Source organism: Equus asinus, chromosome 14 (assembly GCF_041296235.1).
Source record: "Equus asinus isolate D_3611 breed Donkey chromosome 14, EquAss-T2T_v2, whole genome shotgun sequence".
Lineage (NCBI taxonomy): Eukaryota > Metazoa > Chordata > Mammalia > Perissodactyla > Equidae > Equus > Equus asinus.
Window position 1 is genome coordinate 47,799,120 of NC_091803.1, and position 27,875 is coordinate 47,826,994.

Genomic DNA, 27,875 nt, shown 5'->3' on the forward strand with positions numbered 1-27,875 from the left:
TGTTTGAAAGAGAACACTGACCGAGGCCAGAGAGCGGCCATTTCCATGGGGGCCCTCGAGCCAACAGAGGGTGCTCCGGCCACACGGAATCCCCAGGCATCATTTGGATGTGATGTTGCAAACCAGAGAGAAGACGGAGCACTACGAGTACCACTAAATACCACTAAATAGAGCGTTAGACGTGTCTGAAGTGTTTCTGTGTTTGTTATTTTTTTAAGATTGGCGCCTGAGCTGACATTTGTTGCCAATATTCTTTCTGTTTTTTTTCCTCTTCCCAAAGCCCCCCAGTACATAGTTGTATATTCCAGCTGTAGATCCTTCTGGCTCTGCTATGTGGGATGCCGCCTCAGCATGGCTTGATGAGCAGTGCCATGTCTACGCCTGGGATCCGAACCAGTGAATCCCTGGGCCACCAAAGTGGAGCGCGCGAACTTAACTACTCAGCCACGGGGCCAGCTCCTATGTTTCTGTGTTTTAAAAAGACTTATATGAAATGCATAGTGTTCCAGTGTTGGTCCTGCCCCGAATCATGTATATGCAGATGTGTATGTGTGTATGTTGGGACGTGTATATGTATATGTGTGTATGGATGTGTGTATGTGTTATAAATCAAAAGTGAGCCCATCTAGTCTGTTAATGAGCTGTTGCTGGTTCTCCAACATCAATTTTGTAACTTGCTGTTGTCTTAAAGCCTTAAAGAAAGTGATCAGGTTTGCTGCAAAAGCAGTAGGGGAGGAGTCATGCTGGCCTTGCAGTGACATGTACACACATGCCATCAGGGGCTGTAGGTCCATCTCAGCCCATTTCCTGGTGTGTCTTCCAGGCACAGGTGTCCAATGGCGAGACCTCCTGAGTCCCGTCAATGTGGATGATGACTTCTCCTTTGGGCAAGTGCTGGGCATGCTGCTGCTGGACTCCATCCTCTACGGCCTGGTGACCTGGTACGTGGAGGCTGTGCTCCCAGGGCAGTTTGGCGTGCCCCAGCCCTGGTACTTCTTCATCATGGTGAGTTCTGACACCCCCGCTCTTCATGCTGGCCACCTCTGAGGGGGTAGAGGTGTCCCCAGCACTCACCTCTGGCCCCCTTCAGTCCCTGACACATGACACCTAGTTGGGCCTGGATAGAGGACTTGCCCTGTGCTCAGTCAGTGAGCAGTGTGTCCTAAAGGCCCTGAGACCCTCCACTGCCCGCTATGATCCCTGTGCTCCAGGGCCTGGGAGAAGGAGCTCGTGCTGGCCCACCATCCACAGGACCAGCCCACCTACACCTCCAGCCCCTTGCTTGAAAAAATACTGGGTTTTCTGCCCATAAAGTAATACAGCTTCTTATAAAAATGATCATGTTGCTGGAATCTATAGCATAATCCCACCCCCCAAGAGATGAATGCTGCTGACACTTTGGTGTGTAGTTCTCCAGATGTTTTCTATGCTTCTGTTATCCCGTAGGACAGATGTATGTGTGTATAACATTTATAATTTGTTTTTAGAAAAAGGGGGCCATATTTTTTAAATGCTTGAAACTTGCTTTTTTTTTTTTTTACCTAACAGTACATCTTAGATATCTTAAGTACGTATGTGTGTGGATCTATTTATAAGTAAACTTTTAGATTTTTATCTATATATATATTTATAAATTTTGTTTTATTTATAAATGTATTTAAACTTATACATTTTTATGAATCAACTTCATTTTTTTTCTTTGATGATGAAGATTGTCGCTGAGCTAACATCTATGCCAGTCTTTCTCCATTTTGTATGTGGGATGCTGCCACTTCATGGCTTGATGAGCAGTGTGTAGGTCTGCACCCGGGATCCAAACTCGCGAACCCTGGGCCGCTGAAGCAGAATGTACGAGCTTAACCACTATGCCACTGATCTGGCCCCTCAACTTCATTTTTTAATGACTGCACAGTATTCCATGTATATGCCACCGTATATTTAACTAATTCCCTATTGATGGTTAGTTAGGTGGCTCTCCATTCATTGTTCATTCTTTGATTCAACAAATATTTATCCAGTGTCTACTATGTGTTTCATCAAATTTTAAATGCCAGTGATTCTTAGGGGTACCATTACTTTATCACTAAGAGAGAAAAATACAGTTAAACTATGGCATTCTGTGATTTGTAAGACACATTCTGGTTTCAGAGTCACTTAAAACGTGAGAGATGTGTTCCCTAAAATCAGTGGAATATGATGAGCCAGAGTTATTCCAGGCACTGGGAACACACAGGGAATACAGGTTCACCCGCAGAGCTTATCTCCGGGGGCAGTTCTTCCAGGGCCCCACTGGCACCTTTCCCGTGACCCTGCCCACAGCACTGTCTTACTGTGCCGCAGGCTGCCCTCAAGCTCGGGGAGCATGGGCGGTTTGTGGTTGTATTGTCACCCCTCACACAGCCTTTCACTGTGATGGCTACGCAGAGGGTGGAGGGTCGTCCTCTAGGCAGGGCAGGGAGACGCCTCCTCAGAGCAGAGGGAGGCTTACCCCTTTGTCTTCTCTTGCTTATTTCATGAGCTCCCCTGTAGTTGAGTAAGGACACAGTCGGGATGTGGAGACACAGCCTCCTTCATTTTGACCCAAAGTCCCCCTGGACTAGAATATTCAGTAACCTCTCTTTGTATGCAATGTCATTGTTTACTTTTTCTCTGTGTCATGTCTGAGTTGATAGGCATAGTAAGCCTGTGAGTTACCATTATGCCCATATGGCAGATTGGGAAACTGAGCCTGAGAGCTTCCCCAGGGTAGAGGGGAGAGGAGTCATGCTGGATCTTGACCCCCACCCTGGGCCTCAAATCGGCATCTTCTCTGCAGCACCATGCAGGGAGACTGAGGGCTGGGTGCCTTGTCTATTTAGCATGTTGGTTCGTTGTTTCTCTGGTTGACACAAACAATATGAATTGACATGAATTGGTCTTTGAGCCCCATCTGGTTTCCATCCTAGCCTTCGTACTGGTGTGGACGCCCAAGGACAGTGTTCGGGAAAGAGGAAGATGACGATGACCCTGAAAAAGCGCTCAGAACCGAGTACTTTGAGGCTGAGCCCGAGGACCTGGTGGCCGGGATCAAGATCAAGCATGTGTCCAAGGTGCCACACCCTGTGGGGACTGCGGGGTGGGGGACGGCAGGGCCCCAGGCAGCGAGCCCTGCTGCCTTGCCCAGGGCTCTCTGAGCTGGTGATGATCCTCCAGGCCTTGTTGCCTCCTGGATCCCTGCAGCTGCTCTCTGACCAGCTCTCCCAGGCAAAGTATCCCCAGGGCCCAGTTCTGAGTCAAGTCGGCAACACATGCCACCAGACTTAACCTGTCACCAGCCTTGCAGTGAACTCTTGCCGTTCTCACTGCACTGCAGTGCCTTGGCCTCGTGGGCCTTCTTATCCTGCTGAGACAATGAGGGTGTTGGGGACCAGTCAGGGGTTGGGGAGGCCAGAGAGCAGTAGGAAGCAGCATGGCCTCCAGTCAGCGGTCTGCCCAGAACTTCTCGTCTCTCTGTGCAATGATCGGTGACCCTGGGTATAGTCTTATTCTGAGACCCTTGGGTGCATATTCCAGAGGGGGTAGGAGGGGCCTGTCCAAGTGAGGTCCCTGAGGGGCCCCGGAAGTCCAGGGTGGCCCTCTGCCTTTCCTGCAGGTGTTCAGAGTGGGGAACAAGGGCAAGGCAGCTGTCAGAGACCTGAACCTGAACCTGTACGAGGGGCAGATCACTGTCCTGCTGGGCCATAATGGCGCAGGGAAGACCACCACCCTCTCCATGCTCACAGGTGAGGGGCCACTGCCTCTGTCTCCACCACAGCGGGGAACAGGGGTTACCGGCAAATTCACTCACAGGTGGGCTTCTCGGTAAAGCAAAGCGAGACCTCGGGAGCAAGGCCACGGTCTCCCACCACGTGCTTACTGTCAGGGTGTGCGTGCTGGACTTAAGCCCCTGGGGTCTTCTGCTTGGCCCTAGGCCTCTTCCCCCCGACCAGTGGACGGGCGTATATCAGTGGGTACGAAATTTCGCAAGACATGGTTCAGATCCGGAAGAACTTGGGCCTGTGCCCGCAGCACGATGTCCTGTTTGACAACCTGACTGTTGCAGAACACCTGTACTTCTATGCTCAGGTGAGCTGGCGGGTGACACGATTCATAGGTGGTTGTGGTTGTTCAGTCGCCTTGGGTTCCTGAGGCAGCCAGGAGAGCCCTTAGCCTCCCAGCAAACTGAAACCTGTTCTGAGGAGCCCCAGATCTGGAGTAAAGGAGGCAGGGAGAGAAGTCAGGATGCCAAGTCCAACACATAAAGGGAGGGAGACAACGTGAAGGCCAAGTGGCTTGTGCAACAGGCCAGGCACCTGTCAGAAGCACCTGCCAGATCTCTCTGTCCCCTGCTGTTTCAGCTGAAGGGATTGTCACGCCAGAAGTGCCCTGAAGAAGTCAAAAGAATGCTGCACATCCTCGGTCTGGAGGACAAGCGGGACTCGCGGTGCAGGTTCCTGAGCGGGGGCATGAAGCGCAAGCTCTCCATCGGCATCGCCCTCATAGCAGGCTCCAAGGTACAGGGGCAGTGAGGCCCAGCCTCCTGAAGGACGCAGGTCAGGGCCCCCACGCACAGTGGACAAACACTTTGCATAGCAGGGTCCAGAGTACACTGGATGCCCTGGGTGGGCAGTCTGGCCTGGGCGGTACTGCTGCATCTTCTTGGAACTTGAGCCACACAGGGCCTATAGTACAGCCAGCCTGGGCCTGGCACATGGCTCTGCCATCGTCAGGAGGCTGTTCCTCTGCCCTCCAGGTGCTGATGTTGGACGAGCCCACCTCAGGCATGGACGCCATCTCCAGGAGGGCCATCTGGGACCTTCTCCAGCAGCAGAAAAGTGATCGCACCATCCTGCTGACCACCCACTTCATGGACGAGGCCGACCTGCTGGGGGACCGCATCGCCATCATGGCCAAGGGGGAGCTGCAGTGCTGCGGGTCATCGCTGTTCCTCAAACAGAAATACGGTGAGCAGCTGAGGGCGGGAAGCAGGGCAGGCAGCCCAACCTCCGTCCCTTCACAGAGTTAGTGTCACTGGCCATTGTGTTGAAGAGAGTGCCCGTGTACCTTTCATGAAGAACCCTGAGATCAGGCAGTGAGAGGCCATCTCTAGACTTCCTGCTCTGCTGCCTCTGGATGGAGACCTGAAGCCCCAGGCAAAGGGGCTTGTGAGAAGAGGAGGGAGGGAAATGGAGCAGATAGTCTTGAGTTGATTAGCCTGACCCATGGAATAGTGGTTGAGTGCCAGGGCCACCAAGAAGAGCAGTGCCCTTGGAGAGGCCAAGCACACTCACCAGCGTTATCGCTCTCAAACAAGCAAGTGGCTCACCGAGAAGTCCAGGGCTGGTGGGTGGTGTGTGGAGTCAGCCCTCTCTTTGCTATGTGAGCATGGCGTCCCTTCTCTAGGTTAGCTCATGGTCCCACGTGGTGCTGGCATGGCGGGTCCCATCCATGTTCTGCCAGTGAGAAGGAGCAAAGATAGAACACAAGTGCCCCTCCGCTTAGACACCCTAGGAGTTGCACACCTTGCTTCTGTGGCTTCCCCTGACCAGCACATAGTCCCGTTGAGCAGATGGTGACCTAATATGGTTACCATTAAGCTGGGGGAAGGATAGAGAGGGCGACCTTCATCCTGGGATTCCATTAGGGAGAAGTGAGGAGAACAAGTCTTGGGGACAATTTCTGCCACAGCCTCTGAGAGTGGAAGTCTGAAGTCAGGCTCAGGCTTCACCTCTTTACCATGCCCAGCACCCATTGCCAGCTAGGGAGTGGAAAGCAAGACCCTCAGGTGAAGCACTCCAAGAGGCATTCCAAAGGTGTCCTGCTCTCCAGCCCATGTCCCATGAGCCAAAGCCCAGGTGGGCCAGGAGAAGTAGAAGACAGCCTCACATGGGGCTCCATGGTGTTCCAGGCGCAGGCTACCACATGACACTGGTGAAGGAGCCTCACTGCAACGCCGAGGGCATCTCCCGGCTGGTCCACCACCACGTCCCCAACGCCACCCTGGAGAGCAGTGCTGGAGCAGAGCTGTCATTTATTCTTCCCAAGGAGAGCACACACAGGTACGCGTCCCAGAGAGAGCACACAGGTCCGCGTCCCAGAGAGAGCACACAAGTATGGGTCCCAGAGAGAGTACACAGGTATGTGTCCCAGAGAGAGCATACAGGTACGTGTCTCACAGAGAGCACGCAGGTACGCTTCCCAGAGAGAGCACACAGGTACGCATCCCAGAGAGACCACGCAGGTGCGCTTCCCAGAGAGAGCACACAGGTACAGATCAGAGAAGGGGGCTCAGTGGGCCTTCAGGACTCCATGCCTAGTGTCACCTGTGACCTATCAGGCTTGACCAGTGGGCATCTCTCAGGTCCTGGGCCTGTGACGGTCAGTGCATGGTGAATCTGCTTGCTGGGTCCAGGGTGCTAGGCCTCCCTGTGCAGCGAGGCTGAGAGAGACCTAACTTGTACATAAGGAAAGAGTGTGACTCGTCAAAGGGGTGCTCACTGCGTTGGTGTCTTTCACTCACAGCACGTGGCTCGCTCCTAACACGAGTTAAACGTACGCAGCAGCCCACTCAGAATTATTTGTGGAATTGTGAATTTGTATATCTTCTTGGCTTCAGACTTTGAGTCATGGACATGTGCCTCATAAACAGAGTAGGCTACCAGTGTGGGGAGATAAAAATCAAACTCTTGATTCACATTCAGAAACTTTGGGATGTAAATCTTAAAACTACATTTAATCTTCCTACAAACCCGATTGAGTAATGTGGTATCAATAACTGCATGGTGTTCCCTGACTCAGAGATACCATAGCTTATCTGAACATCTCCTCTGTTAGCATATGCGCATGTTTTCCAAAAAAAATATGCTAGTGAACATCCTTCTAGAAGACTCTGCCTAGATCTCCAGTGCCCCCTCAGAATAGATTCCCAAGCGTGGGGTAAACATTACCAAATTCCCTTCTAGAAAGGAGTTGTGTTGGGCTTCCCCATAGCAGGACAGGAGAGTGTCCATTTTACTCCACAGCGGCCAGCTTTGAGTAAATTTTCTTTTAATATTTATTTATCGAATGGGTGAGATGGCACACACTTGCTTAATTGGCATTTTGTATTTCTTCCATCTGCCAGTGGGAGCTTGACACTCCCAGTAGTTACTGCCCTTTAAGCATTGAGTCCTCTGGATACTGTGTGTTCATGTCTTTTACTCATTTATCAGTCAGAGTGTTTTATATATTAATATCAACCATTTTGCTAGCAACTTTTTCAAATTTGTTGTTGCCTAATTTCGTGGGATGTGTTTTCCATGCAGATATTTTACATTTAATGGGTCACATCTTTTCCTTTGTGGTTTCTTCTTAGAAAGTACTTCCCTTCTTTAGGATCAAATGAATATTCACCCATTTCTTTTGATTTGTGATGTCATGTAGGTGTCTACTATTAAATAATGCCTAACAGGCCAAAGTACTCACAAGATGCTATGTGGAAAAAAAAGGGAACAAAACCCAACTTTTTTTTTGTTGAGGTCACACTGGTTTATAACATTATATAAATTTTAGGTGTGCATCATTGTATTTCAAGTGCTGTGTGGACTGCATCATGTTCACCACCCAAGTCTAGTTTCCATCCCTCACCATATGCATGTGCCCCTTCACCCCTTTTGCCGTCCCCCCACCTCCCTCCCTTCTGGTAACCATCAGTCTGTTCTCTGTATCTGTTTGTTTGTTTATCTTCCACATATGAGTGAAATCATACAGTATTTGTCTTTCTTTGTCTCACTTACTTTGCTTAGCATGATACTCTCAAGGTCCATCCGTGTTGTCACAAATGTCGAGATTTCATCTTTTTTATGGCTGAGTAGTATTTAATTGGGTATATATACCACATCTTCTTTATTCATTCATCTGTTCATGGGCATTTGTGTTGCTTCCAAGTCTTGGCTATTGTGAATAATGCTGCAGTGAATACAGGGGTGAAGATATCTTTTCAAATTAGTGTTTTTGTGTTCTTTGGATAAATACCCAGAAGTGAAATAGCTGGATCTTACAGTAGTTCTGTTTTTAATTTTTTGAGGAATCTCCATACTGTTTTCCATTATGGTTGCACCAAACCAAATAACCTGATCAAAAATTGGGCAGATGATCTGAACAGACGTTTTTTCAAAGAAGACAATACAGATGGACAGTAGGCACCTGATAAGATGTTCAACATCACTAATTATTAGGGAAATGCACATGAAAACTACAATGAGATACCACCTCATGCCCTTCTGAATGCTCTTTTTACCAAGGCAAGGAATAACAAGTGTTGGAGAGAATGTGGAGAAAAGGGAACCCTCGTACAACGCTGGTGGGAATGTAAATTGGTGCAGCCACTATGGAAAACCCAATTTTTATTTTTTTTGAAATGACATTTCAAGGAGCTAACCTTCCTTTGCCCTTCCTGCACTCTACATAGAGGTAACTATTTAGGAACGAATTATCTAGAAAGTAACTGAGAAGTGACTCATCATTCTGGGTCTTTTTTTCAGGTTTGAAAGTCTTTTTGCTAAACTGGAAAAGAAGCAGAAGGAGCTGGGCATCGCCAGCTTTGGGGCGTCTGTCACTACCATGGAAGAGGTCTTCCTTCGGTCAGTAAACATGTATTTCCATCAGTCTAGGACTCAGCCATGTGGATGATTTTTTTCAAAGTGTAATGATAAAACAGTCCCCTTGATTTTCATCTCAAACACCCATCTAAGGGTAGATGCAGACTGGGGTGGGAGCAGGGCAGTGGGTCGTCTGTCAGAGCCCTGTTCAGATCATGACTCTGTTAGTACCACTTGTACAAACTCAGCTAGGTGCCCAACACGCACAGCAGTTCAGAAAGCAGACAGCAGCTGTGCTCCGGTTACCAGACACTTCAGCCCGTCATTGGGAGTGTGTGCGTGCTTCCCGTGGGGTGCCACGCATCCTACCGGGCCACAGCAGCGACAGGCTTGCTGAGCTCCTCTCAGGTCTAGATGATAATGCCAGAGTGTGCCTCCAGCTATGGTGAAGATGTAGCTGTGTGGTGTAACATTCAGCATTCAGACCTTCAAAACTGCAGGGTGAGCTTGAGACAATTCACGCATTTATCAGACGTTTCTTGAATGCTTATTTGGCCAATATGGCACTAAGAACTAGAAATACAAAAATAAATGTGAGGTAGATGTTTTCCCTTGAGGATCCCATGGCCTAGAGGAGACTGTAGACACAGTGCCACACGAGTGAGGCTGCTGCACTGTGGCCCCAGCACGGTCGCAGGACCCACCTGCCCTCCACAGGCTCATCCCTGTCATGCCTTTTCCAAGGTTGTACCTCTGGGCTCAGCTTGGCAATGAGCACCCTAACCCATGGCTTCCTGCACTGGCTATGAGGTGGCCTCCCGGTGCTGCCATCATGCCCCAAGCCCCCTTCTGCCTCCCAACAGCCCCAGTTATAAATACTGGCTTTGATCAGTCTCCCTGTGTCACTGGGAGTCCTCATAGGCAGGGGCCCTGTCTGGTTGTCTCCCTCTCCTGGACCTCGCTTGGCTGCAATAGCTGGTATTCTGGAGATATTTACTAATGAGTGAATGAACAAGGGAATGAGCCAGCTGGTGAAGCCAACAGTATTCTGCTCTAGCACCTCTGACAGTTGCCCTCTTCCCACCTCACCGCCCTTCTCAGGGGAAGGACAGCTTAGCTTTCTCTCCAGGGAGCTGTGTTAAGACCAGGCCTTGTGTGTCTCGGCACAGGGTCGGTAAGCTAGTGGACACCAGCATGGACATCCAGGCCATCCAGCTCCCTGCCCTGCAGTACCAGCACGAGAGGCGGGCGAGCGATTGGGCAGTGGACAGCCACCTGTGCGGGACGATGGACCCGACCGATGGCATTGGCGCCCTCATTGAGGAGGAGTGCACCGCCGTCAAGCTCAACACTGGGGTGGGTGCTCGGGGCCTGCCCACCGGTGTGGGAATATTGGGAGGCCTCGGAACTCCACATGTCAGGGTCCACAAGAGCAGACATGGGCTTCGGGAGGGTCAGTGCACTGGGAAGAGGGCAGATTATAGCTCTCACTCCTAAGGGTTGGCGGGGAGTAGGAAAACCCAGAGCATTTTAATCAACCAGTTGTCATTTCTTGATATTCTAATTGGCCACTCACAAATAAGAGCAAATGTTTGCTTATGATGCTATCCGTGCTCTGTTTACTGGGAGCTTGCTTTGTACCCAGCACTTGAAGAGGTAGAGGGCAGCACTTGTCCCATATTACATACAGGAAACTGAGGCCTGGGCCAAGGTTGAATGGCCAGTACGTGGCAGAGCTGGGATCTGCGGGTCGGCCTGACTCTGGAGCCCTGTGCTCCCCACACTTAGAGGACAATGAAGGGTTGAGGTTGCAGAACACAGACAGCTGGGGAGGGGGTTGTCTGTCTGCTCCTGTGTGAGCAGGGCCAGGGTCCTCCTACCAGGAGCAAGAGGAAGGCAGAGGCAGAGGCTCCCCGTGGGATCGCAGCTGCTCCCCTCACATCCTACAAAGACAAAACAGTCTGCCCTACCCGAGGCTGTTGTGAGACCCCGAGCCCACATCAGGACCTGCAGGGATGCTTACATGCCTGTCCTCCACATCATTGACTGAGCCCTGTGAGAGGCCCTGGGGCCCCAGGCCACAGATGTCAGCTGAAGGCCCCAGGCTCATGTGGGGACCACGCCTGCTGCTGGTGAGCAGGGATCACATGCTGGCTCCTGAGTGCCACCCATGTCACCCTTATCCCTTCTGCTGCAGCTCGCCCTCCACTGCCAGCAGTTCTGGGCCATGTTCCTAAAGAAGGCCACGTACAGCTGGAGGGAGTGGAAGATGGTAGCGGCCCAGGTCCTGGTCCCTCTGACGTGTGTCACCCTGGCCCTCCTGGCCATCAACTACTCCTCCGAGATCTTTGACGACCCCCTCCTGAAGCTGACCTTGGATGAGTACGGCAGAACCGTTGTGCCCTTCTCGGTTCCTGGGACCACTCAGCTGGATCAACAGCTCTCAGAGCATTTGAAAGACATGCTGCAGGCCCAGGGCCAGGAGCCTCGTGAGGTGCTGGGTAAGGGGCATCCCTGGGGGGCTTGGGGCCTGAGCGGTGCTGTCAGAGCCCCACTTCTAGTTGAAGGCACTGTGGACATTTGGGGCGGTTAGTTCTCTGCTGTCCTGTGCACAGTAGGATGTTTAGCAGCATCCCTGGCATTTCCCCCACTCCCCTGCCTCGTCGTGACAACCAGTAATGCTTCCAGACATTGTCAGGTGTCCCCTGGGGGAGAAACTTGTTGCACTCAGAGAAAGACACAAGGCTTCATCTCTGGGGCTAAACTGTGCCCACGTGGTCACTTACTGAAATTGTATATTTCAGGACCATTCATAAATGAAATGTGAAACTTTCATGATTTTCTTTTGGTAATATTGGTTTATAACATTATATAAATTTTAGGTGTAAATTGTTAATATATTTTGAATTCTGTGTAGATTACATCATGTTCACCACCCAGAGACTAATTACCATCCATCACCACACACAGGTGCCTAATCACCCTTTTCGCCCTCCTCCCTCCCCCCTTCCCCCTAGTAACCACCAATCCAATCTCTGTTGCTATGTGTTTGTCATTTTTTTTAAAGATTGGCACTTGAACTAACAACTGTTGCCAATCTTTTTCTTTTATTTTTTTCTGCTTTTTCTCCCCAAATCCCCCCGGTACATAGTTGTATATTTTAGTTGTGGGTCCTTCTAGTTGTGGCATGTGGGATGCTGCCTCAGCGTGGCCTAATGAGCGGTGCCAAGTCCGCGCCCAGGATCCAAACCAGCGAAACCCTGGGCCGCCAAAGGGAGCGTGCGAACTTAACCACTCGGTCGTGGGGCCGGACCCCTTTGTTGTTTTTACCTTCTACTTATGAGAGATCATACGGTATTTGACTTTCTCCCTCTGACTTATTTCACTCAGCATAATATCCTCAAGGTCCGTCCATGTTGTTCACAAATGGCCAGATTTCATCATTTCATATGGCTGAGTAGCATTCCATTCTGTATATATATCACATCTTCTTTATCCATTCATCACTTGATGGGCACCTAGGTTGCTTTCAAGACTTGGCTATTGTGAATAATGTTGTGATGAACTTAGGGGTGCACATATCTTTATGCATTTGTGTTTTCATATTCTCTGGATAAATACCCAGCAGTGAAATAGCTGGATCATATGGTAGATCTATTGTTAATTTTTTGAGGAATCTCCATACTGTTTTCCATTGTGGCTGCACCAGTTTGCCCTCCCACCAGCAGTGTATGAGTGTTCCCTTCTCTCTGCATCCTCTCTAACACTTGTTTCCTGTCTTGTTAATTATAGCCATTCTGACAGGAGTGAGGTTATATCTCATTGTAGTTTTGATTTGCATTTCCTTGATAGTTAATGATGTTGAACATCTTTTCATGTGCCTCTTGGCCATTTATATATCTTCCTTGGAGAAATCTCTGTTCAGATCTTTTGCCCATTTTTGAATTGGGTTCTTAGGGGTTTTTTTGTTGAGATGTATGAGTTCTTTGTATATTTTGATATTAACTCCTTATCTGATATGTGGTTTGCAAATATCTTTTCCCAATTGTTAGGTTGTCTTTTCATTTTGTTGATGGTTTCCTTTGCTGTGCAGAAGCTTTTTAGTTGGTGTAGTCCCGTGTGTTTATTTTTTCTATTGTTTCCCTTGCTCGGTCAGACATGGTATTTGAAGAAATGCTGCTAAGCCAATGTCAAAGAGCATACTGCCTATGGAAACTTCGATGATTTTTATGTTACCTTTTCTTTGTTTACTAGGCTGGTCACAATATGCCTTAATGTGGCAAAGTGTTTTCTTCCAACATCCTAAAACCAAAACTGTCCCTGGCCCTGGCAGTTGGACACTGCCCTGGGTTTAGAGCAGGCATCGCACTCTGGTTAAAGGGAATGTGTTTGAAAATCTTCTCGTTTTCCTGCTTCCCTCCCACTTCCTGGCCAGCATCTTTGAAATTCGGCACACTGAATGGTCAGAAAATCCTGACAGGAATTAAATTCCTCTTTTGGAGAAGGTTGAATGTACCATCAGCCTAGAACGAGCTGGCACTGCAGTGGGCACTGCTGCCAGGAGGGAGCTCAGGCAGCCGGAGTCCTTGCTCATTGCCCCTGACAGCCATCATGACCCAGATTATCCCTACTGAGGCAGTAGCGGGCGCCCTTGTTTCTTGTTTGTCACCTCCGTGTGTCCCCCAGCCCTGTTTCCTGACTGTCACCCATCCTGCCCAAAGATCGCGGGGCTCTCATGGAGCAGGGTGGCTTTGGGGGATTCAGAATGCTGCTGCAGGCGCCCCAGCTGAGTCCGTCTGAAAGGCCCAATTGCCTGCCCATCTCGTCAAGTGGGGCCTTTCTGTTCTGACGCCCTCACTGCGTAATTTTATTACACTATATTTAAGGACATCTGACCCTTTACCTTATGTAATGATAGCTATAGCGGGCCTTGGTGGAAGCCTTTGTGACTGTCAGTGTTAGGATTCACTGACACATCCCTGTCCCCTGAATGACCCTTGGGTCCTGCAGTGTAGGTGTCATTGCTGTCCCTGTGTTACAGCTGAGTGAGAGGTGCAGCCAGAGCAGTAAGGGTGTGTGAAGAATGCGTGTGCGATGCTGGCTCTGTGCGGCCACTCAGGCAGCTGTGGGCTGGCCAGTGTGTGTACATGCTCTAGTGGAACTGTACTTAATGTACCTAAGGTCACTTGGGAGCATAGAGTGGACCCCAGCACCCCTCGTCAGAACTGGCATTCTCTTCACACCATAGTGAGAAGCGAAGTGAGAGGTAACAGGACTGTGCCGGCTGCAGGCGGAATTGGGATTTCTGCCATCACCCTTGGGTTACAGGAGAACATCGGGCATCTGGGCTGCCCAGAGCCCAAGGGCCCAGAGAATTTAAGGCCTGAAGTGAGAATTTGCTGGAGTTCATCCGGGCAGCAAGAAAATAGCTCTTCCTCCAGGGTCTCGCTCCCTCAGGCCACATTTTTTGAAAACTGTTTTTTCCCCGATTATAAAAGGGTACTTTTTTTAAAAAAAAAAGATTTTATTTTTCCTTTTTCTCCCAAAGCACCCTGGTACATAGTTGTGTATTTTAAATTGTGGGTCCTTCTAGTTGTGGCATGTGGGACGCTGCCTCAGCATAGCTTGATGAGCAGTGCCATGTCTGCGTCCAGGATCTGAACCGGCGAAACCCTGGGCCAACGAAGCAGAACGCGCGAACTTATCCACTCGGCCATGGGGCCAGTCCCAAAAGGGTACTTATTCATTCTAGAAAAATTAGAAAAACAGACAACTAGAGGGGAAAGTCCTGTGTAATCGCACCTCTTGGAGGTAGCCCTTCAACCACTCACCTGGTCTTGGGGGCTGGTCCAAGCTCACCTGGGGCCACTCCTTGCCCTGTGCCTGACCAGCACCTCAGGGGCTTCGCCCAACCAGGCTGTCCCCTGGTTTCAACAGCTCTGCCTTGTAGAGCCTCACCTTCTCCTGAGCCAGCCCCCTCCCAGCCACGTTGACCCTGGTCTGAGTCCGGTCCCTATATCTCTGTGGCTCTCTTTAGCTTCAGGAGGTGTTTGTAGGACAGAAGAAAGAGCTTACTCTGCCTGCTCAGCCTCCTGTGACTGCAGTAAGGTGCCCCCTCACCCAAGGCCTGCAGCCCCGCAACATGGTTCCATGGCCAAGACATTGTCTGTGCGGTGGGAGGTGGCATGCCCTTCCCGTGGTTCTCCAGGCCTTCAGAGCGCCCCAGAGCTTGGGTCTTGAATGTGGGCCATGGGCCAGTCGTCTGCACTGCTGACTCTGCCATTGCCCCCCAGGTGACCTGGAGGAGTTCCTGATCTTCAGGGCCTCGGTGGAGGGGGGCGGCTTTAACGAGCGGTGCCTGGTGGCCGCATCCTTCAGAGATGTTGGTGAGCGGACAGTGGTCACTGCCATGTTCAACAACCAGGCCTACCACTCCCCAGCCACCGCGCTGGCCGTCATGGACAACCTTCTGTTCAAGCTGCTGTGTGGCCCTCAGGCCTCCATCGTGGTCTCCAACTACCCGCAGCCCCGGAGCGCCCTGCAGGCTGCAAAGGACCAGTTCAATGAGTATGTGCACAGCCCTACCACGCCCCCACCCCTCCTATGCCCTGCCAGGACCCCACTTCCACCTGTCAGATCAGGGCCCCGCCCCCATCAGGTCAGGACCTCTCATCAGAACTGACCACCTCCAGCACTGCCGCGGCCACCAAGGGCCACATAGGTGGATAAAGCATAGTTTCTGCCCTCAGCAAGTTTCTGGTTCTTGGTCAGGGAACCCCACGTCTTCCCCAGCCTTCCATACTCGTCCTTTCCTTGGATAGCAGAGAAGGTAGTGAGACCCCATCCCACTTACACCATGGTCCCCATGGTGGACTCCTGAGGATTTGGAGAGTGGCAGTGCCTCTTCCCAAATCTGCACCTGGCTCCTGCTGGCCACTGTCCCCAGGGAGTCCCAGCACATGTTTGTGCCCAGGGCAGCACCCAGCTGTGTGTGTGAGCGACGACAGCAGAACACAGCGAGGTCAGGTGTCATTGCCCCTCAGTGGCCTCAAGTCAGGGAACCCATTGGGCATCTCTCTCCTTAGGTCTTATCATGCCATCATATGCATAGGACTTTCCCTCATCCTGGTCACAGAGCCCCCAAAACTCTGGGGACCATCCAGAGGAAGCCACAAAAATCAGTTAATTTCAGAACAGTCACTCCACTTCAGGGCAGTTAATTAATAGGGAGTGGTTTCATCTTCACCCTGATTCTAGACTGTGCCCTGTGCCTTACAGTGTCTCCTTCCCCTTCTGCCACCTTCCATGCCTACCCCAAAAGCAGAGACACAGCGACAGTCATCTGCTCTCCTTGCCATGCTAGGAACAGACAAGTACAAAGATAAATACTGCGATGGAGCAGACTGCAGGGCCTTGAAATGATGCACAAAGTGCTGGAGAAGGGCCTTCCCTCCGATTGAGACGTAAGGGAGAGACAGGCTTACAGGGCCTTCAAAACTGGGCACGGTCATTAGCAGCTGTAGGTGCGGGCCTGTGCTGGGAGTATCGAGAAGTGGCAGCCGCATCCTGGTGGGCTCTGGACTAGGAGACCCCAAAGTAAGGCTCAGGAGGTCGGGCTTAGTGTGGTGACTGTCACCAGGCAGCAGGACTTTGGGTTTTGTTTTAACAGGTTTAGGAGACAGAATTCACCTACCATACAGTTCACCTGTTTGTAGTGTACCATTGAATAGTTGTTAAGATATTCAGAGTCATGGAGCCATCACCGCCATATAATTTTTTTTAATTTAATTGATGTGTAACGTTATGTTAGTTTCAGGTGTAGAACATAATGATTTGATATATGTATGTATTGCCAGGTGATCACCGCAGTAAGTCTAGTTAACATGCGTCACCATACAGAGTTAAACATTTTTTTTTCTTATGATGAGAAACTCTAAGATTTACTTTCTTAGCAGCTTTCAAATATGCAATACAGTATTATCAACTATAGTCATCATGCTGTACATGACATCCCCAGAACTTATTTATCTTATACCTAGAAGTTTGTACCTATTCACCCCCTTCACTCATTTTGCTTCCCCACCCACCAGTCTGTCCTCTGTATCCGTGAATTCAGTTTTGTTTTGTTTTTTAGATTTTATGTATAAGTGAGATCTTACAGTATTTGTCTTTATCTGTCTGATGTATTTCGCTTAGCATAATGCCGTCAAGGTTTATTCATTTGTTGTCACAAATGGCACGCTTTCCTTCTTTTTTATGGCTGAATAATATTCCATTGTGTATATGTACCACATTTTCTTTATCCATTCATCCATCAGTGGACACTTAGGCTGTTTCCATAGCTTGGCTATTGTAAATAATGTTGCTATGAACATGAGGATGCATATACTTTTCGAGTTAGTGTTTTCATTTCCTTTAGATAAATACCCAATGGAATTGCTCGATCACATGGGAGCTCTATTTTTAACTTTTTGAGGAACCTCCACAGTTTTCCATAGTGGCTTCACCAATTTACATTCCCACCAACAGTACACAAGGGTTTCCCTTTCTCCACATCCTTGCCAACACTTATTTCTTGACTTTTTGATGACAGCCATTCTAACAGATGTGAGGCGATAGCTCATGGTTTCAATTTGCGTTTCTCTGATGATTAGTGATGTTGAGCACCTTTTCATGTACCTGTTGGATCACAATACAATTTTTTTATAGAGTACAAGAAATTTATTGATATGGTTTCAGATTTCACATTGCAACTAACCTTTAAGAAATGGCTATTTGCTGAGTTTTGGTATCAAAGAATAATATCCACGGTCATCTGAAAAGACTATTAAAATACACTTCCCTTTTCCAACTACATGTCTCTGTGAGGCCAGATTTTTTCCATGTACTTTGGACCACAATATAATTTTATTGAACGTTTCATCACCCCTAAAAGAAACTCTGTGACCACTGGCAGTCGCTCTCCATTCCTCTCTACTCCATCTCTAAGTAGCCACTAGTCTACTTTCTGTCTCTGTGGATTTACCTGTTTGGGACATTTCATATAAATGGAATCATAAAATATGTGGCCTGTCATGACTGGCTTCTTTCACTTTCAAGGTTCAGCTACATTATAGCATGTATCAGTAGTTCATTCCCTTTTTTGTCGAAATAATATCCAGTTGTCCCAGCACCATTTGTTGAAACCATCAGGAAGTTTTTAAGCCACAAAATAATGCTATCAAAGCCGGTTCCTGGAAGCTGTTGCTGACAACCGAATGTAGAAGGCAGAATGCACTTGATGGGGGAATGAGCTCCTGCAGTGGCACAGGCACCCGACAGTCGGGGTCTGACTAGGGCAGTACAGAGAGAACCAGGCAGAGGGTCTTAGGAGATGTGGGAAAAGCAGATCGACAGGTGGTGCCATCACTTGAGTGTCTGTGGGGCGTGGGGGGCACAGGGGACAGATTGAAGGTGACTGGGAGAGTGGCCCTACCTCATGGGGACAGGAAGTCCAGAGGAGGAACTGTTCTCCAGGGAGGTGGGATTTTCCTGGTTCTGAGACCCCCACAGCTCCTGCAGTCTCTCTTAATCCCTTTTAGCGACTGGGCGACTGCACTGCATGCTTTGGATAGTAATGACCAAGGACCCCTCCTGCCTAGACATGCTGTGCTCTGTCCCTCACCTGCTCTGTCCCCACCACAACCCCACAGGGGCCGGAAGGGATTTGACATTGCCCTCAACTTGCTCTTCGCCATGGCATTCTTGGCCAGCACATTTTCCATCCTGGCAGTCAGCGAGAGGGCCATCCAGGCCAAGCACGTCCAGTTTGTGAGTGGAGTCCACGTGGCTACCTTCTGGCTCTCTGCTCTGCTGTGGGACCTCATGTCTTTCCTCGTCCCCAGTCTGCTGCTGCTGGTGAGGGCCCCATGGTGCCGGGATCCTTTGTCCAGGGGGCTTGCCTGGGGGCCCCTGCGCAGATAGCAGCCACCCTGGGCTCCATGCTGGCAGCTCAGCCCCCATTCCAGGAGGACAGTTGAGGACACCCTGGCAACCCCCCACCCCACCCCATCTGTCTCCTCTGGTAGATAGGGCCCTGGAGTGGGGTGCCCTGAGATAGCTCTGTCAGCAAAGGGGAGAAGGGGGACCTTCATCAGGGAGGGCCCTAGGGCTGAAAACCACCGCAGGAGATGGACCTGGCCTGTGGGCTGATGGGCCTGGGCTCATTGCATTGCTCTGTGGGCAAGAAGAGCTGCTGTCTCTGTGCTGCTGCAGGTGGTGTTCAAAGCCTTCGACGTGCACGCCTTTACGCGGGATGGCCACATGGCTGACGCCCTGCTGTTGCTGCTGCTCTACGGCTGGGCCATCATCCCCCTCATGTACCTGATGAACTTCTTTTTTTCGGGGGCAGCCACTGCCTACACAAGGCTGACCATATTCAACATCCTGTCGGGCATTGCCACCTTCCTCATGGTCACCATCATGCGCATCCCAGGTGGGAGCCTGGAAACCACCCCCCTCCTCCCCCACACCCTGGGCACTCATGTTGCTGCTCCGCCCAGACCGGGGAAGGTGCCAACATGGGCTCCAGGCCAGGTCACACTCTAGTCCCTGTGTTCAAGGTGGCCCTGCTTGGCCAGCTGCCTTGGCATCTGCATGTCCTCTCCTGCAGCTCTGACAGTGGCTGGGGCCACCCCCCCAGGAAGTGCAGTCATGGCAAGGCCTGGTGGCTGATCAATGGGGGATGCCCAGCCGGGTGCCCCACCCCACACGCAGTGTATAGGCAACACCGGGAGCCTGCCTCCCCTGATTTGAGCTGTCCTTGGGGGCAGGCGTGGTATGTCTTCCAGCACTAATTGTTCTGTGCCTTCTCTCCACAGCGGTAAAGTTAGAAGAACTTTCCAGAACGCTGGACCGCGTGTTCCTGGTGCTGCCCAACCACTGTCTGGGCATGGCAGTCAGCAGCTTCTACGAGAACTACGAGACAAGGAGGTACTGCACCTCCTCTGAGGTCGCGGCCCACTACTGCAAGAAATACAGTGAGTATCCTGGGCCCTCCCTCAGGGCAGCCCCTTCCTCTCCGCTTTCTCCCTGAGGACTGGCCAGAGCATCCCCACGACCCTCGTTACCACAAAGGGGCTCTCTTGGGGGGCTCTGGGCCCAAGGTGTGACTAAGTAGGTCCCTGGTCCCAGCACTGAGAGACCCTGTGTGTGAGCACCAGAAGGGTCTTCAGAAGACAGCGTTCACCACCCCACCCAATGATATGTGCTCCCCCTTCCTGCTTAGCTGACCCTTAATCCTCTGTGAGGTCAGCCCAGGCCCCACTCAAACCTGGGCTGGGCACCCCTCACTGCCTCCACAGCTCTCAGACACACAGGGCAGTCCCCACTTCCTTGACCAGCTTCCACCTGATCCCACCCACACCCACCCCTTCCAGCTTTCAGTGGCTCCCAGAATTCCTTGGCTTGTGGGGCGGCATCCCTGCAGTCTCCGTCTCTGTCTTTATGTGGCCTCCTCCTCTGTGTGCCTGTATCTCAAATGTCCCTCTGCCTTTCTCTTGTAAGGACATTTTTCATTGGATTTAGGGCCCACCCTAAATCCAGGATCTTCCCCCGAGAACCTTAACTCATTACATCCGCAAAGACCCTATTTCTAAGTAAGGCCATTCACAGGCTTCAGGGCTTAGGATGTGGACATGTCTTTCTGGGGCTCCCATTCAGCCCACCACATGCCCTTTCTGTGCCTGGAACAGTCTTCAGCAGGTGGTCAGCTGTCACCTCTGTGAGCCCTGTACGTCCCGCAGACAGGCTCAGTCTCTGCTCTGTTCCAGCTGTTTCCTTACCTCATAGGACCTACTTGGGATTGCTTTGCTGCGTGCCCATCCCCTCTCTAAACCCTGACTACCTGAGGGGGGCACATCTTACCTGTCCTACTTCTCAGTGCAGTCCATGACACGAGGAAGCCAGTGTGTGAATGAGCGAGTGAGGGCATGACTCAGTCACTCATCATAGGTGCCCCTCAAAAGGCGGGAACTGCCCTGAAACGTGGGAAGTGCTTGGGGCTCCATGTGGCAGTGACAAACACGGGTCACACTCTCCAAAGATGAATGGACCCTGTGCCTTCTCAGCCTCTGTCAAGAGGGCCGGGGTGGGGGCCAGTCCCGTGGCCAAGTGGTAAAGTTCACGTGCTCCCCTTCAGCAGCCCAGGGTTCACAGATTTGGATCTTGGGTGTGGACCTACACACCGGTCGTCAGGCCATGCTGTGGTGGCATCCCACTTAGAGGAACTAGAATGACTTACAGCTAGGACATACAACTATGTAATGGGGCTTTGGGGAGAAAAAAAAAGAGGAAGATTAGCAAAAGATGTTAGCTCAGGGCTAATCTTCCTCACCAAAATTATACCTTAAAAAAAAGAAAAAAGAGGGCCAGGGTGCAGGCGCCTGGTGGGCCTAGACAGAGGCGCCTGGGGTGCAGGGTGCAGTGCCCTCTCCTTGCCCACACAGACATCCAGTACCAGGAGAACTTCTATGCATGGAACGCCCCTGGGGTAGGCAGGTTCGTGACCTCCATGGCTGCGTCAGGGTTTGCCTACCTCACCCTGCTCTTCCTCATTGAGACGGACCTGCTGTGGAGGCTGAAGACCTGCATCTGTGCCTTGCGGAGGCGGCGGGCGCTGGTGAGTGGCCCTCCTACCACAGTCCAGCTTCCTTGGGCCCACACGCAGGGAGGGCCTTGTCACCTGGCCATGGCCAGGGTGCACGTCCACCTCAGCATTCCCAGCCTAGGAAGGAGTCATGGTCCTCACGTCACCAGGTGCTCTTGAGTCCCAAGACCCTGAAGCTGTGGAGTTGGGGAGCCTGGGGCCTTGGGGTCCTCAGTCTCAGCAGAGGCAGTATGGGCCGGTGCCCTGTGTTTGTCACATGCATCGCATCCCACAAACACACACGCAAAACCTGCTGAGACTGCCCTGGATGTACAGATTAACCCTGGGCAAATGGGCTTCTCTAAAATATTAAGACTTCTCTAAGGAGTTTCTGGCCATGTTATTAAAATCTCCCACACCCCTCAGAGGAGTCTCCTAGTTTACCCCATGAGTCCTGCGCCGTCCTTGTTCCTCGGCAGTTTTTCTCTCCTTAATGTGAATTTCAGCCCTGAAGTCCACCCTGCTCTCCTTGTGAAAGGTCTGCGTTAGCACACGTGGGGCTGAGCTGGAGGGAGCAGTCCCGGTGACCTATTTCTCCCATGGAAAAGGAGCCCTCTGGCTGGAGTTCAGTCGTAGTCTTTTTTCGCAACAATTAGATGGAAGTGTACACTCGGACGTCAGTGCTTCCTGAAGACCAGGACGTGGTTGACGAGAGGAACCGAATCCTGGCCCCCAGCCTGGACTCTCTGCTGGATACACCTCTGATTATCAAGGAGCTCTCTAAGGTAAGGTGGGCCCTCACTCCACTGGGCCTCCTAGGGTCGGCCTGCACTGTCTGGAAGCTGGCTCTCTGCCATCTCCAGGCCTCCCCATTGCTCTTTTCTCCTGGGTACCTTGCAGGTGTACGAGCAGCGGGCACCCCTCCTTGCCGTGGACAAGATCTCCCTCGCAGTCCAGAAAGGGGAGTGCTTCGGCTTGCTAGGTTTCAACGGAGCTGGGAAAACGACGACTTTCAAAATGCTGACTGGGGAGGAGACCATCACTTCTGGGGACGCCTTTGTCGGGGGCTATAGCATCAGCTCTGACATCGGGAAGGTGGGTGCCACCAGGGAGATGGGAAGAGAGAGCACCCTGGAGGTAGGGATGGGGCTTGTTTCTGGCTCACAGTTCATGGACAGCTGGTCGAGGTAGTGACCAGGGGTCAGAGCTAAGCAAGCGATGGAGAGGAGAGAAAGGGTAGAAAGATAAGGGCCCCCTCGGCCAGAAGGGCCCAGACCTGCCTGGTGCCTGAGACTGGGCCCCTCCCAGAGAAGCCACTTCTCTGGACCTGGGGGTGTAGTGCTCACAGTACTGCCCCACTGCCCCAAAGAACAGGCTCTCTTTAGTGTGTGTGTGTAGACTCACAGTAATGAACAGCCCTGGACTGTTCAGACCGTGCATCTGCCAAGAACCAGAAGCTGGATAAAACATCAATGATAAACCACATCGGTAAGAGCGTCACAGAGCCCGCAGCATGGAGAGGAACTCTGGTCAAAATCTGTGAGCCCTGAGAGGCACTACTGCACAGAGGGCGCACTGTGTTCCAGGCAACTCAGGCTTGGGTTTAGGGGCCTTGTTGAGTGAAGGGGGCAGAAACAAAGGCCAGGGCCCCCCTGTGGCAGTGTAATAAGAGACTTTCCCCACGTGGGGCTGAACCCAAATGGCAACCCTGTAGGGTAAGGATGAACCGGGCTGCCCTCCTCTCCCACCAACCCTGGGGATTGCTTGGAAGGTTCCCTGTGTGCTGAGCAGAGCCAGGAAAAGGAACGAAGAAGAGCCCATTCCTGTGAGTGACAGCATCTCCTGAAATCTCCTGAACTGGCAGCTAGGGCTTCTAGTCTGCTGTGCCCCTAGACCGCAGCACACACCCTCTCTGGAGGAAGGGCTTCGTCCTAGACCTTGAAGAACCACCGACTAAATAGTGTTTCAAGGCCTATGAGCCATGCGCAGCTAAAAATGAAGGAGACAGGGCCTCCCAACCAGAACCCGCAGACACAAGGGCCCCCAGGAGAAACAAGCCCACCACTGCAGATTTGCAATCACCAGACCCAGCTTATGAAACGGCTGTGTTTACTGTGTTTAAAGAAATAAGCAAGATTGAAAATATATGCAGGAAAGAGAAAACTATAAATGTGATCTAGAAAGTGGAGGAGAGAGTGAGAAGTTCTAAATAGACTTCATCTGAGCTCCAGCAGGAAAGGAGGGAATGTGGGAAGGTGATAACTGACTGGGCAATGGTGAAGAATGTTTCCAAACTGATTAAGCAAATTCTGGAAGCCTAAGAACCCCAAGGAGGGCAAAGAGAAAGAAACCCTATCTCTAGAATCCACAGAACCCAGGCTCCCCTGTCCCCTTCCAGTGGCTGAAGGTAGTCAGGGAGATGGCTGTGCAGCGTCCTGGCTCTGTTGAATGAACAGGACCACCTGCTCAGAGACCAGCTGCCACGCTGTCTGACCAGGCAATGCCCCACTGCAACAGTGTTGCCAGCGAACATCTCTTTGACTAGAGGGAGAAGAAAGAAAAGACCTAGCACACATTAGGTGCTTGTTACACATCTGATGCGTAAATGAGGGGCGGTTCATCAGCAGATATTCACATGGTGATGATGACTTTGTATAATCAATACCTTCTTGCACCAACCCTCCCTCATGCTGTCCATAGTGGACTAGTCTCTGGCATCTCTGACTCCTCAGTGTGGGCGGCATGGGAGCCCATGGACTCCCTGAGCTAGCCAAGCTCCTCCTGTGTCCAGCTTGTGCACCAGCTGATGGACCACCCTGGACAGATCCACTGTGAGAAACCTGGAGAAGCTTCCTCTGATCTTCTGCCTTCCGGGCTGTGTTCCAACTCCAGGTGCGGCAGCGGATCGGCTACTGCCCCCAGTTTGATGCTCTGCTGGACCACATGACGGGCCGGGAGACGCTGGTCATGTACGCCCGGCTCCGGGGCATCCCCGAGCGCCACATCGGTGCCTGCGTAGAGAACACGCTTCGGGGCCTGCTCCTGGAGCCGCATGCCAACAAGCTGGTCAGGACATACAGGTGCACCTGTGCCCCATCTCCCCCAGCCCCCGACCTGGTAATGCAGTGACCCCAGGAGTCTTCCAAGTGTGGAGTCGGGGTCTCTCTTACCATAGAGCTGGGGGCAGCCACATAGGTCAGGGCCGGGCTCCCACACATTGTTCTAGGATTGACCAGGGATTTGGTAGTATGACCCAGGCAGCACTAGGTAAGAGGGCTGCCCTGCCCGTTCCCACCACCTGGAGACAAGGCCAGCCAGCGGTGATATCAGGACCCTGTAAGGCCCCCGTAGGTGCAGACATGGTGTTACTGCTCTAGTTGGGGGCATGGACCAATGCCCTGGGCATGGCTTTCTCTGGGGCCTCCAACTCTGTGAGGTGGGCTTTGCAGGCATACTCACCTCATCCCTCCTCACCTGGGGCACTTTGTGACCATTGGCCCCGTCCTCTGCTGGGACCTGGGGAGCCCATGCTAATTAGCAGCCTTGCCTCTCCCCACGGCCCCTCGGCCCCCAGCGGTGGCAACAAGCGGAAGCTGAGCACTGGCATTGCCCTGCTTGGAGAGCCTGCAGTCATCTTCCTGGACGAGCCATCCACTGGCATGGACCCTGTGGCCCGGCGCCTGCTCTGGGACACCGTGGCAAGGGCCCGAGAGTCTGGCAAGGCTATTGTCATCACCTCCCATAGGTAGAGCCGGCATCTCTGTGGGTCTGTGGAAGAGCTGGGATAAGGCTGTGGGAGGGGTGGGCCAGGAGGGGCTACTTGGACAGAAGACCTGTCAGCAGCTGGTGCAGAGTCTGTGAGGAGAGTCCCCAGGCTCTGCCATGTGGGCTACACTCTGAGCTCGGGAGTCGGGAAGAGCCTGATTTGGGCATCAACACCCTCCCATCTGCACGGGGCTTTGCCATGGAAGGCAGGCATCAGCATCCCCCAGCCCTGTGTCAGGCCAGCACCCTCTCTCCCCAGCATGGAGGAATGTGAGGCCTTGTGCACCCGGCTGGCCATCATGGCACAGGGTCAGTTCAAGTGCCTGGGCAGCCCGCAGCATCTCAAGAGCAAGTTTGGCAGCGGCTACTCCCTGCAGGCCAAGGTCCGGAGTGACGGGCAGCAGAAGGTCCTAGAGGAGTTCAAGGCATTTGTGGACCTGACCTTCCCAGGTGTGTGATGCTGAGCAGAGGGCGTCTGTGTCTCACCCCTGATCCCTGGGATGAGGGCCGAGATTCCGTAGACCCAGGCCACCCTCTCCTGGCCCTCTGGCTAGGCCTTCACAGGGACACAGTCTCTCCTTTATGCAGGCAGCATCCTGGAAGATGAACACCGAGGGATGGTCCATTATCACCTGCCTGGCAATGACCTTAGCTGGGCGAAGGTGAGCACGAGCCCCACTGGGCCTCAGCTAGAGCTAGGGAAGGTCCCTTCAGTGGTCATGCCTTTTTTGGTAATTCTAGGTTCTTTCCAAGGAAGAATCACTTGCAGTTTCTGCTCTAACACTCACCCTAATACCTGCTGGGTTTGGAGTTTTACACCCAAAATATTTGAGTTGGGAAAAACTTGGTGCAAAAAAAGAAACAGGCCCAGAGAGGGAACACAGGTTGCCAGGGTCATACTCTGACCTGGGAAGAGTCAGGAGGAAACCCGGTTCCTGTGCCTGCTGGCCCTGCACAGCCCACCTCCTCCCTCTGGGAGTGTGGCTCACCCCTTGGGGCTGACTTCCTGAAGGTGCTTCACAGACCAGGCAGGGGCAGGAGTAGGATCTTTCAGGGCTTTACCACCCCTTACGGCCAAAAGACTCCCAGACTAGCCAAGGAACCAGGCCCTGGGCTTGTTAACAGCGGCTTTTCTGCTTCCCAAAGGTGTTTGGTATTCTGGAAAAGGCCAAGGAGAAGTACGGAGTGGACGACTACTCCGTGAGCCAGATCTCACTGGAGCAGGTCTTCCTGAGCTTCGCCCACTTGCAGCCGCCCACCGAGGACGAGGGGCCGTGAGGAGTCGGCACGGGTGGGGTGAGCGGTCACACAGGTGGGCGTCCTCTCCCTCTGAGTTCATCTTAATCTGCACCCTTATTTCTAATCACTGTTTTCTATGACGGATATGAGAATCAAGGCACAGTACGGACCAGGCATGTCAGTACTCTCATGCCAGGAATCAGCATGCCACCATCCACGTCTACAGCAGTCACCGCAGCCCGCTCTCCAGAACTCGAGATCCCAACCAAGAGCAGGTCGGGCAGTCCGTGCAGGCAAGCCTCAGGGTCTTTGGGCAGAGAGCCATGTAGGTAAAGGCCACAGCTGACCCCAGGATTGAATTTCCCCAAGTGCTTGCAAGGAGAGCACCCAGTGACATCTCCACGTTCGCACTTGGCACAGAGGTTCCCTGGGGGTGACACAGGAAGCCAGCGGGACAGTCGGCATCTGGGCTCACCAGGCTGCCCAGAATGGACAGAAGGTCGCCTGTCGCCATCCATGAGGGAGATCCTGGCCATGATTTGGCGCTGAGGTCTTGGCTTTCTGTGCAGTTGGGGGCATCCTGGGAGTCCCTGCTTCTCAGTGTGGACACTACACCAGGCAGAGCCAAGCCTGTGCCCAGTATCATCCCACCAGCATCTTCCAGAGTCAGCTGGAGAGGGGAGGGATGGCAGTCCTTCGTTCCCAACACTGGCCTGCTGTGGAGTCACAGGCCGGGAGGCCAGTCAGGGATCACTGTCGGGCTGAGTGGCCATCTGTGGAGGATGCACCCAACAGGTGGTGACTTTGTCCAGAAAATAAAGGCTGGGAGGAAATGTGACCCGGGTCTGTGAGTCACACACAAGATGGGGGTCACAGAACCACTCACTCACCCACAGTCCTAACACAAGCCTCCTGTTCAAGTTTCAGACGCAAAAGCCTGAGCTCGTTGTTCCCACTCTCCAGTAAACTTACAGAACTCGCTGCTGTGGTACAAAGGAACAAACCCAAACTGCAAGGGGCAAAGCAGGTTAGAGAAACAACCAACTGACAGATCCTTCATCTGCAGTGAGGGAGGGGTGTAGGGCTGGCGTAGGAGGGTGCAGACCTGGCAGGGCAGGAGGCCTTTGGCTCCAGGGCCACTCATGGGCTTTAAGCCATTTTCCAGAAGATGCTCCTTCAACGTCAGCTCACTTTTCATTTACGCAGTTATTTTTTACAGCTTTCTAAATTTTTGTGATTCGAATCTCTGTGTCTTTTACATTCCTTTAGAATTCATAGTTTTAGAAAAGACTTGTTTTCATCACTTTGGTTCATTTGGGAGTTTCAAATTTGCATTTTTATCAGTATCAAAGTTTATGAATGCTGCAAATAGTTTCAGCAACTCCTTTAGTCCCTTTGAAGTTCTTGAAACTATCATCATTTAGTTCCATGTTATAAAAAATGAACTTAGGGGTGCCTTTGGTCCTAAACCTTGCCCAAGAGGTCGGTCTGAGCGGCCAACCTGCTGTCTGGTGGTTGCCGGTTTGCTGCACCTGGGCTGGATCTGCCATGTCGTGGGAGGAGGGTAGAGGCCATCACGGCCTGGCCATGTGTCCATGCCTGACAGCCCTCCTGCAGGGCAGCCTGGGCTTGTTTTTAAGTCCACATGT

At 51.9% G+C, this 27,875-nt stretch overlaps 1 protein-coding gene across 4 annotated transcripts in view; it reads left to right on the forward strand.

Annotated features, from left to right (window-relative positions):
• The window catches only part of ABCA3 (ATP binding cassette subfamily A member 3), a 52,038-nt gene extending 24,974 nt beyond the window's left edge, over positions 1–27,064 (forward strand). For all 4 annotated transcript variants that reach the window (XM_044746973.2, XM_070485180.1, XM_044746974.2 and 1 more), the window contains 22 exons: positions 824–1,005; positions 2,946–3,089; positions 3,632–3,761; positions 3,950–4,104; positions 4,377–4,532; positions 4,772–4,982; positions 5,927–6,077; positions 8,541–8,639; positions 9,767–9,953; positions 10,795–11,098; positions 14,891–15,164; positions 18,290–18,494; positions 18,852–19,071; positions 19,457–19,615; positions 21,083–21,255; positions 21,879–22,007; positions 22,123–22,317; positions 24,115–24,302; positions 24,797–24,967; positions 25,247–25,437; positions 25,576–25,649; positions 26,134–27,064. In XM_044746973.2, coding sequence (XP_044602908.2) covers positions 824–1,005; positions 2,946–3,089; positions 3,632–3,761; positions 3,950–4,104; positions 4,377–4,532; positions 4,772–4,982; positions 5,927–6,077; positions 8,541–8,639; positions 9,767–9,953; positions 10,795–11,098; positions 14,891–15,164; positions 18,290–18,494; positions 18,852–19,071; positions 19,457–19,615; positions 21,083–21,255; positions 21,879–22,007; positions 22,123–22,317; positions 24,115–24,302; positions 24,797–24,967; positions 25,247–25,437; positions 25,576–25,649; positions 26,134–26,265 — 3,830 coding nt within the window. In that variant the 3' untranslated portion in view covers positions 26,266–27,064. The remainder of the gene's footprint in view (positions 1–823; positions 1,006–2,945; positions 3,090–3,631; positions 3,762–3,949; positions 4,105–4,376; positions 4,533–4,771; positions 4,983–5,926; positions 6,078–8,540; positions 8,640–9,766; positions 9,954–10,794; positions 11,099–14,890; positions 15,165–18,289; positions 18,495–18,851; positions 19,072–19,456; positions 19,616–21,082; positions 21,256–21,878; positions 22,008–22,122; positions 22,318–24,114; positions 24,303–24,796; positions 24,968–25,246; positions 25,438–25,575; positions 25,650–26,133) is intronic.
• Positions 27,065–27,875: the final 811 nt, after the last annotated feature.